This window comes from Paramisgurnus dabryanus, chromosome 17, assembly GCF_030506205.2.
Source record: "Paramisgurnus dabryanus chromosome 17, PD_genome_1.1, whole genome shotgun sequence".
Lineage (NCBI taxonomy): Eukaryota > Metazoa > Chordata > Actinopteri > Cypriniformes > Cobitidae > Paramisgurnus > Paramisgurnus dabryanus.
In genome coordinates, this window is record NC_133353.1 from 36,536,305 (window position 1) to 36,547,201 (window position 10,897).

Below are 10,897 nucleotides of genomic sequence, written 5' to 3' on the forward strand. Positions count from 1 at the left end.
GTAAGAAGGCCCTCTAGTGAATAACAGCGGAAATACAGATTACTGTAAAAACTCATCAGGAAAGTCATTGGCGGGAAAATGTTTTCTCTTTATTGACGAGATAACTTGTCATTGGGGGGAAAGAGTTAAATAAAATCAAACAGGTAAAAAATAAAAAAGTTTTGAGTAGACTGTATATTAAAAAGTATTATTTTCTCCATTGTGGTAGCCCTTGTTCACAAAAAGGTTGGAGACCCCTGGTCTATAGTACACTTTGATTCAAATGGATAAAACAACAACATTTTAAGAGTTTTATTTAGGACACCACTGATATACTTTAATGTGCATGTATGTTTTTATATTGCTTTGAATACAACGTATCCCTTACAGCACCTTATTAAATGTATCACTCATTACCACAGTTACATTTTTTAGTACATGATGACATTTTTGTGTGTCTTTCCTATTTTCTTAATAGTTTAATCCTAACCCAAACTGACCCAATGTTTCTATTCTCATGTTTATACCCAGAGAATAAATCTAATCATTCGCAACAATGAAACGCAATAAGCATCGCGCTTCAAAGGACGATGGTAAAGCTCAAGGTGAAACCAAGAATAATTTCTGTAAATGCATATAAATATCAATGCTATATTTACAAATGAAATGTTTTATATCTACTGTAAAAGTAAATGGACGTTGTTGTAACACAATAAATGTGTTTTTTAACGACTTATCATAGTGCTGTTCATAATGATATGAATATTTACTGTTTGTTTTTAACTTTCAGATGAACCAGCAATACTGGAGACAGAAGACATGAGAATGCCAGACCCTGACACAATCTCACTAGCATCAGTAACAGCCGTCACAACCAATGTCTCTAATAAAAGGTGATTGATCAAAGGTCATTTCAGTTCATTTGTGGCTGAAATACAGGAGGTTTTCATTTACTGTGTACTTATAGCCATTTTCACGCTATCTTTATTTATCTTGTATTATGGAAAACAAGCTACAGTAGGATTTCGTCATTATTTTACCATTATGTTACCACAGTATTCTCACACTTTTACACTAACTGTCTATTCATTCATCAAAACATATTAAACATATAGTCAACTTGTATAGTAAAGTACTGATAATTAACAAGTGGATATTTGTTAAAACCGTTGTATTAAAGTCATCTTATCGTAAACTCCCTGTATTCTGATGACCATGACTTAACATGTTTAAATGTGTTCAGTCTTACTGTACATATCATTCACATGTTCAAAATCAAAAAGACACCCATATATACAAGATACATTAACATTTTTTTATTCTTTCCCCCCAAAATTCTCATCAATTCTTCAGATCAAAGCCTGATATCAAGATTGAACCGAGTGCTGGAAGACCAATGGATTTCCAAGTATGCGCCAGAAATACCACACAACATCATAAATACCTAATACTACCACATACAATAACCTGTGCATTAATATTCTGCTTTATCTTTCAGGTTAGTGTTACTGTCATAGAGGCCAGACAGCTGGTGGGTTTGAACATGGATCCAGTGGTGTGTGTAGAAATTGGAGATGATAAGAAGTACACTTCAATGAAGGAGTCCACTAACTGCCCTTACTACAATGAGGTACTGGATGTTTCTTCTTCATGTGAGATTTTCATGATGTTTTGATGATATTCACTCTTAAATCATGGCCAACATGTTTTTTCTTGCAGTATTTTGTTTTTGATTTCCACGTTCCTCCTGATGTCATGTTTGACAAGATCCTGAAAATATCTGTAAGTGTCATGAGAAGAGCTTTAGTTAGACAGATAGCGCTCAGCTTTGTTGATCATTAAACCATTAAACGCAATGTTGTGCTCCTGCAGGTCATCCACTCGAAAAATCTTTTGCGAAGTGGAACGCTTGTTGGAAGCTTCAAGCTTGATGTGGGCACAATATATTCCCAACCTGGTAAAGTCTTGTCTTACTTACTATTAAAAACAATCACAGAAGACCGGAGATCTTTAGGAATCCTCTGTATTTGATTCCTCTGCAGAACATCAGTTCTTCCACAAATGGGCCACATTATGTGACCCTGATGACATCACAGCAGGATGCAAAGGCTATGTCAAGTGTGATGTTGCAGTTGTTGCGAAGGGCGACACAATCAAAACTCCACACAAAGCAAATGAGACGGATGAGGATGACATTGAGGGGTAAAATCAAATGCTTTGTACTGCTGTAATAAAAAACTTGTAAAAAAAACTTTTAACCTAAGTATTAAACTTCCCACTGTGGACCCTTTTTATCTGGGCCAGTAAGCAACCATATAGCAACACGCTAGCAACTGAATAAACAACACATCAGAAAATACCCAGACTACCTTAGCAACCACATAAAACACCATAGCAACTGCATAAACAACACATCAGAAAACACCCAGACCACCCAAGCACCCGCATAGCAACAACCTAGCAACTGAATAAACAACACATCAGAAAACACCCAAAATGCCTTAGCAACCGCATAGCAGCAACATAGCAACTGAATAAACAACACACCAGAAAACACCCAGACTGCCTTAGCAACCACACAGAACACCCTAGCAACTGCATAAACAACACATCAGAAAACACCCAGACCACCCAAGCAACCGCATAGCAACACCCTAGCAACTGAATAAACACCACACCAGGAAACACCCAGACTGCCTTAGCAACCACATAGCAACACCCACAACAGCGTCATGACAATCTCCAGATCTAGTTTTATATATAACATTTATATTTGTAACAGGACAATACTAAGTCGCCCAAAAAGTTGCACTTCATCATAATCTCATCTAGAGGCATTGCTTTACACCGAAAAATGCCTATCTCTAATTTTTGTCATTGTCTTGTTCTAGAAATCTTTTGATTCCAGAAGACGTTCCAGCTGAGCGTCAGTGGGCAAGATTCTACTTGAAGATCTACCGAGCTGAAGGATTACCCAAAATGAACACCAGCATCATGGCTAACGTCAAGAAAGCATTCATTGGAGAAAACAAGGACCTGGTGGATCCATATGTGCAGGTTCTGTTTGCAGGACAGAAGGTGGGCAGAGATCTGTCTTTAAACTGACAAAATCCACCAGCATCTGTTTCCGTCGCACTGAAGTTTTCATTTGTGCATACTGCAGGGAAAAACATCCATTCAGAAGAGCAGTTATGAGCCCATCTGGAACGAGCAGATCGTTTTCACCGAGCAGTTTCCTCCTCTCTGTCGCAGAATGAAAGTTCAGATACGTGACTCAGATAAAGTCAATGATGTGGCCATAGGAACACACTTCATTGACCTGCGGAAGATTGCTAATGATGGAGACAAAGGTAACAGTGCTTTTACTGGAAGATCCTGAAGATGAGAAGTTACACGGGCCTTACATGGCCTTCAGTACACAAAACAAACACAGGGTTCATACCAAGAAAACCAGTAAAACATCAGAGAATTATGAATTGGGAAAGTGGTCTTCACAAATCTTGGAAAAGTCTGGAAAATTTCTATAGCAGTGCTGATGAATATTTCTCCCATAGGTTTTCTTCCAACCCTCGGACCAGCCTGGGTCAACATGTACGGCTCTACACGCAGTTACACCCTGATGGATGAGTATCAGGACCTGAATGAAGGTTTAGGGGAGGGGGTTTCATTCCGGGCACGGCTCCTCATCAGTCTGGCTGTGGAGATACTGGACACCTCCTCTCCTGATGTAATGAGCTCCACGGAGGTGCAGGTGGAGGGGATACCCAACATCTCAGATGTACGTCGTGATCCATTGACAGGACAATTACTGTGAATAATTCATTCCCTGTATTTATCCTTTCTTTGTGTGTGAGACAATCATCCACAGGCAGCCAAAGTTGTTAAAAATTCATCAGTTTTTAGAAAAATTCTCCAGCAGAATTGTTGTCAATTGTTTATCAGCACTTTGTTTTCTGTTTATTTAGAATGCCACAGGAAAGATTGAGGAATTCTTTCTCTTCGGAAGTTTCCTCGAGGCAACCATGATCGACAGGAAGATCGGAGACAAACCCATCAACTTTGAGGTTACCATAGGTAAAACTTAGCTAAAGTTTCAGCCATGTCATTGTACATGGGAATTTGAATTCAACAAGAATGCCTTCTGCCTTAAACAGTAACAACACAATTCCCAGGTTCCCACAATTAAACCTTTCCCAATAATACAGTGGTTATCTCTATAATATATAATAAGAGAGTCTATGTTAAACTTCACAACAAAATCAATTCAAGTTCTTTAAATTGCAGTTCAGTTGATTCATTTCATTTAACATTCGAATACAAAGACGTGTGCTAATGATAATAACAATGAGATTGGATCCAAGTGCAATTAGATGATTCAAATAAATCCAAGTGAAATGGACCGCATAAGGTGGAAAGAGTTAGGATGGGAACAAAACTATATTAAAATATGACAAAATATAAGATAACAAAATGAAAGACAGACAGATATAAGAAACAAGAGAGCAAGTTTTATATTTTAAGAGTTTTATATTTTGCCCCACCCTTATGAAGTCCTGATTCAGCATAAGCCTGAAGTATGGTCCCGTTTTTACCTGTATGCATGCTTGATGCAAATTTCGTCTTCAAAATTTTACGTGCACACTGTATGCACACTGATGGATTTTTATAACAACACTTACTTTGTACACGTAAGTCGCGCATGTTCAGACAGCAGAAAGCAGTATGTATACCAGGTGAGGTATTGCAATTTGTCACAACATGCATGTGTCAAACGTCTGCGTTCAATTATGCATGCAAACTCGCATATGCATAAAAAACAGACCATATTCCAGGCTTTAACCTTCAAAATAAGTCATTACTGAACTTAGTGAAATAAATCCATTCCAAAAAATAAAGTTTTTGGTTTAAAACAAAATCATGACTTTTGTATTCTGATATCAACACGACCAAACTCTCACCACAAGGAAACTACGGCAGTGAGCTTGATACTCCAACTAGGCCAAAGACAAGGAAGAAGAAAGGAGATGGAGATGATGAAGAGTCTGAGCTGATTCATGGCTCCAGTGATGAAGAGGTGGATACTGATGGAGAGATGATGTCAGTTTCCACCACCCCTCCAATGAAGCCCGTCATCACCGACAGGTCTCACCCTTACTGATCCAAAAACCACTGTATTCAGTTCGGATCTGTGTATATTTGTATTAAGTATTTATTCTTTCTGTTTCAGGAATTATTTCCACCTGCCTTATTTTGAGAGGAAACCCTGTATCTACATCAAGAGCTGGTGGCAGGACCAAAGACGACGACTTTATAATTCAAACATCATGGACAACATTGCAGATAAACTGGTAATAAAGTCAGTGGTGTCCGATGTTTTAAAGAATTACAGAAACATGAGATATGTTTGATAGCAGAAGAGAATTAGCTTGTTTTAAACCTCAAATGCCTCCCATTACATCATCATGGGTCTTTACTTTCTCTACTGTATTTAGCAATTTATGCCTCATCATTTTCACATTGGGTTTATATTTATTAAACTACATTTATTTCAGGATGTTAAATAAGTAACTTTTAGTTACTTTATTTCATTTAATTCAATTTTTTATTTAGTTACGTTTTTAATCTCAAGGTTCATAAAGCTAAGCATTCTACCTCGTTACCCAAGACATATGGGAAATGAATATATGGGAAAGATATGTTTAACAGTAACTAAACCAACTGTCCAGTTCTTCATTTAGACAAAATTGCAATTATGTTGCTTGTGAATTTGTCAACTTTTCTCTCTTTTAAACCTTTCTGAGCTGACATATAATAATGCATGTGAAACTAAAGCTGTATATTATTTAATAGGAAGATGGATTAAATGATGTTCTGGAGATCATTAAAACAGAGAAAGCGTATCCTGAGCGTAGACTCAGAGGAGTACTGGAGGAACTCAGCATCAGCTGCAGGTTTGAACACAATCTTTATCTGCACATCATTCTCAAAACACAGTGTTGTGCATGCAGTCATAGATTAGCGGGAACATTTGAACATAAAAAATGACAATTTCTGGACAATTTGCTAAATCTTCTTTTAGTACCTTCGTAACTTTGTCGAACAATGACCAGAACCAGACAGGAAAGACTAAACTGGACCGGGAGAGATTGAAGTCCTGCATGCACGAGCTGGTAAAACACGCACACACACACACGCACGCACGCACGCACGCACGCACGCACGCACACACACACACACACACACACACACACACACACACAGACACACAAACACACTGTGATGATGCTGTAGCATCAATATTGTTTATGTTTTTAATGTTCACAGGAGAACATGGGCCAGCAAGCAAAGACCATGAGATCCCAGGTGAAGAAAAGCAACGTCAGAGACAAAATAAAGCTGGCACAGAACTTCCTTCAGAAGCTCAGGTTCCTGTCTGATGAGGTAACACACCGGTAACCAATTACATTACCGGTCAAAGGCCTGAAGCACTTGACTAAAATGTTAACTATGATCTTAAAAATCTTTTAAGCTGAAGGTGTATTTTACATGTTTATTTTGTAGACAGAATAGCTGTGCCAAACAGATTAATTTCGGTTATTAGAAAACTAAAATTGTATTTTAAAATATTTATAATATTATAAGAATAATTCAGTGACAGAAATGTATTAGTTTGTGACAAAAGTATGCAGCCAACCGTTGACACCTAGTGGCCATTGTTGGTAAAATCACTAAAAGTGTAACATAAACATAAATTTTGTGATAATTTTATGTATTAAATATATACTTTTTTTGCATTATTTTTATTTATTACAATAATTGTACTGCTATAACAATTTTTATTTAATATTTTAACGTCCAGAGACTTTTGTGAAAAATTATCTTAGTATTTTTGTCTTGTTTTTTAGTAACAATATCTAAAAGCTCTTAAATTAATTTGTAATTTTTCTTGATGAGCAAAATGACCCAAGAAAATAAGTCTAGTTTTTAGACCAAAAAGATCAAATTTAAGTGATTTCGTGCAGAACACAGGCAAAAAAAATCTTGAACATTTTTCTTGAATTTAGTGTTTAAGAAAAATGTTCAAGATTTTTTGCTTACCCCATTGGCAGATTTTTTTTGCTTGTTTTATTATTCTGTAAAGTGGAAAAATGATATTTAAATAATGATTTTGTGTATATTTATGTTTGTGTATATTTATGTACGTTCTGGTTTTGTTTTTACGTTAGCCTCAACACAGCATTCCAGACATTTACATATGGATGATAAGCAACAACAAGCGCATTGCGTATGCTCGTGTTCCCTCCAAAGACATCCTTTACTCTCCTGTTGATGAAGAAAGAGGAAAGGACTGCGGGAAACTTCAGACCATCTTCTTCAAGGTGGATTCACAACGGCTTTATTCTCTGTTTTCTTATCACTCATATACTTTCTAAACATTACTCTTAATTTTTCCTCTTTCTAGCTCCCCGGTAAGAAAAGCTTTGGACCTGCGGGTTGGACGGTTCAGGCCAAAACTGAGCTGTATCTGTGGTTGGGTTTGACCAGACAGCGTAAGGATTATCTGAGTGGATTACCCAACGGGTTTGAGGAACACAAAGGATCAGGGATGGAGTCGTCTCCCCCCATTAGCCTGGTGTACACCAGTAAGATACAGAAACAGAGAAATCATACAGTAATGTCGCTGTCAGTATGGGTCAGTAAACCGTCTGAATGTCTTTAAACAGTGAAACAGATCTTCCAGCTGAGGGTTCACATGTATCAGGCTCGCAGTCTGTTTGCGGCGGACAGTACCGGACTGTCGGACCCTTTCGCCCGGGTTTTCTTTTCCTCTCACAGCCAAGTAACAGAGGTGAACATCTCACATCATCTAGATAACATTTAGGAAATGAAGACAAGGATGATAATGGATAAAATATGTTGACTGTTTTCTCTCAGATCCTGAATGAGACCCTGTGTCCCACATGGGATCAGCTGTTGGTGTTTGATAATGTGGAGCTGTACGGTGAGGCAGGTGAACTGAGAGATGATCCACCGGTCATTGTCATTGAAGTCTATGACCAGGACACTGTAGTGAGTGCTGAGATCCTCAAACGTATTTTGCGTGTCAGGTTTATCATCAACATGTTGTTATATATTTCTGATTCTTCCACTCAAGGGTAAAGCTGATTTCATGGGTCGCACATTCGCTAAACCCATAACCAAGATGTCAGACGAGCATTACGGACCTCCACGATTCCCACCTCAGCTAGAGTATTACCAGATATACCGCGGTAACTGCACCGCTGGAGAAATGCTCGCAGCCTTTGAACTGCTGCAGGTGTGTGTTAGACGCCAATCTCTTTAAATGTGTGTGTGTGTGTGTGTGTGTGTGTTTACTCATATATCTGTCGTACAAACTCTTTCAGATTGGGCCAGGTGGAAAGGCTGATCTGCCTCCCATAGATGGACCTGCAGATATTGACCGTGGTCCAATCCTGCCTGTTCCTATTGGCATTAGACCTGTCTTAAGTAAATACAGAATTGAGGTAAATAGGTTTTATTCGTACAGCTGTATCTGTTAGGGATAATTGATGACGGGCACACTTGAGGTGGTAATGCTGCCATGACACAAGTTTTATATTATCAGGAATGAAGCAAAAGCAGGCAATTTATCTTCTGTTTTTAATTACTTTATTCTTTCATTTCAAGATATATTTTTCGCTACCACACATATATTCATGCTTTATTTGTTGAAATTGACAAATCCATGATTTCAATTAAACTTCACATAGTAACTGTAATGCAGTTGACAGACCTGGAACTACTTTATAGGTGTGCATTTACTGAAAAAATAATGCACACCCCTGTATTTAGATAAACATAATGCATTAGTTATACTGTAAGTTAGTATAAGAAAAGATCCCATATCATTTGTTTGCAGATTCCTGTTTGCAGTTTTAATTTTTAGTGGCATTCATACATTTTAAAATGAGGCTCAAGTGTGTAAAAAGTATGGAAGCCCATTTCCGCCACATATGAAAAAATATCATGCATTGATAAATCATAATTATGAGATAAAAGTTGAAATTATGACTTTAAAAGTCATAATTCTAAGATAAAAAATAGAAATTATGAGATTTAAAGTAAAAATTGTGACCTTAAAAATTGAAATTATAAGTAAAAAGTCATAATTATGAGATTAAAAAGTTGAAATTATGATTCAAAAAGTCATAATTATGAGATAAAAATTCTAACTTTAATAGTCTTAATTACAACTTTGTATCTCATAATTTTGACTATTAAAGTTATTATTTTGACTTTGATATCATAATTATGATTTACAGGAGCATTGTTTTTTTATGTGCTGTAAATGGGCTTCCATAAAAAGTGTCTCATTAAAAAGTGTAAAATGTTAGAATGGTCTAGTAATATCTTAATGTTACTATTAACTATTAGTAAGTTGAGTTTTGTGAATATGCCGCAGGTTTTGTTTTGGGGTCTGAGGGATCTGAAGCGTGTTAATCTTGCACAAGTGGATCGTCCCCGTGTGGACATTGAGTGTGCGGGGAAAGGCGTCCAATCGTCTCTAATTCAGAACTACAAGAAAAATCCCAATTTCAGCACACTGGTGAAATGGTTCGAAGTGGTGAGTTTTCATTGTGTTTTTAAATGATGATTTTAAATTGACTCCAGAGCACTTGATAACCTTCATGATTGTTGGTCAGGATCTGCCTGAAAATGAGCTTCTACATCCACCTCTGAACATTCGAGTGGTGGACTGCAGGGCTTTCGGACGATACACACTGGTCGGCTCGCACGCCGTCACAACTCTGCGCAAGTTCATTTATAGACCAGCAGAGAAGAGCGTCAATAACTGGTCTGCTATGGGTGTGTATATAGAAAAAAAGATTTTTATATATTTTATATTATATATACATTTAAAATATATATACATAAATAACATGTATGTGTGTATTACACCCAATACACATACAAATATATTATGTAAACACAAACTTTTATTTTGTATGCGATTAATTGCCATTAGTCTTATGACAGCCCTAAAATAAATAAATTGCTTATTTTTCCCTATTGCAAGCAGTACTAACACAGTTGTTTCCTCCACAGAAGAGGTTGTTATTCACACAGAACCAGAACCATCCTTTAAAAAAATGGAAACCGTGGTCAAACTGGACTCAGTATGTAACACAACACAACATTTCATACATTTCAGTCTTTTCTGCAATTTTACACAACCAGTTAAACATTTGTACGTTTGAAAGACCTGTAAAGAGTTTAAGGAAACTTCTTTACCCACATATATGTTAGGTCATAGTTCTATAATACCTCATCTATTTTTTTTTTAAATAAAAGGTGTTAAGATTAAAGAAAGTGTGTTAAATCTTTCAATTGGCAATGTATATGATATTCGATATAAACAACCTTTTTTTTAAAAAAAGAGTAAATAAGTAATGACATATCTCTATGCTGTAACTTTATTTACTGTGTTGCAGGCGTCTGACGCTGTGGTGAAGGTTGATATGGTAAGTCAAGTAAATTCAGTATTGTTATGTGTGATGTATATTCTTAATGTGAGTCTTTCTGTATTTAACGCTGTGACAGGATGATGAAAAAGGTGAAAAAGGCAAAAAGAAACGTAAGAAAGGTGAGGAGCCGGAGGAGGAGGAGCTGGACGAGAGCATGCTGGACTGGTGGTCAAAATACTTTGCTTCGATTGACACACTTACAGAAGTAAGTGATGTCTGTGAAACCAGACTAAAGTCTCATAATGTAATGATGAGATTTGGTAAGGTGACCATACGTGACATTTTATTCCGGACGCGTCCTGGCCAGAATTTTGGGTGTGTCCTCTGGGGGTTCCATTGGTCAACCGCATACGTCATTGAGGTTATTTATTTCAGGTTTTATTTCAGAAAAG

The 10,897-nt window shown here is 36.9% G+C and overlaps 1 protein-coding gene across 2 annotated transcripts in view; it reads left to right on the forward strand.

The window, feature by feature from the left end:
• The first annotated feature begins 535 nt into the window (after positions 1–535).
• Positions 536–10,897, forward strand: part of LOC135778297 (otoferlin) — a 17,870-nt gene continuing 7,508 nt past the window's right edge. Inside the window, exons 1-27 of one of the 2 annotated variants that reach the window (XM_065288754.2) lie at positions 536–584; positions 770–872; positions 1,333–1,387; positions 1,478–1,609; positions 1,699–1,761; positions 1,852–1,936; positions 2,022–2,181; positions 2,871–3,057; positions 3,143–3,329; positions 3,534–3,757; positions 3,945–4,053; positions 4,944–5,121; positions 5,207–5,327; positions 5,830–5,930; positions 6,059–6,149; positions 6,304–6,420; positions 7,206–7,358; positions 7,442–7,622; positions 7,704–7,828; positions 7,915–8,049; positions 8,135–8,296; positions 8,385–8,504; positions 9,443–9,604; positions 9,684–9,846; positions 10,087–10,157; positions 10,473–10,502; positions 10,582–10,710. In XM_065288754.2, coding sequence (XP_065144826.2) covers positions 536–584; positions 770–872; positions 1,333–1,387; positions 1,478–1,609; positions 1,699–1,761; positions 1,852–1,936; positions 2,022–2,181; positions 2,871–3,057; positions 3,143–3,329; positions 3,534–3,757; positions 3,945–4,053; positions 4,944–5,121; positions 5,207–5,327; positions 5,830–5,930; positions 6,059–6,149; positions 6,304–6,420; positions 7,206–7,358; positions 7,442–7,622; positions 7,704–7,828; positions 7,915–8,049; positions 8,135–8,296; positions 8,385–8,504; positions 9,443–9,604; positions 9,684–9,846; positions 10,087–10,157; positions 10,473–10,502; positions 10,582–10,710 — 3,393 coding nt within the window. Of the gene's footprint in view, positions 585–769; positions 873–1,332; positions 1,388–1,477; positions 1,610–1,698; positions 1,762–1,851; positions 1,937–2,021; positions 2,182–2,870; positions 3,058–3,142; positions 3,330–3,533; positions 3,758–3,944; positions 4,054–4,943; positions 5,122–5,206; positions 5,328–5,829; positions 5,931–6,058; positions 6,150–6,303; positions 6,421–7,205; positions 7,359–7,441; positions 7,623–7,703; positions 7,829–7,914; positions 8,050–8,134; positions 8,297–8,384; positions 8,505–9,442; positions 9,605–9,683; positions 9,847–10,086; positions 10,158–10,472; positions 10,503–10,579; positions 10,711–10,897 lie in introns of both variants that reach the window. The other variant, XM_065288755.2, reaches the window with a different exon arrangement.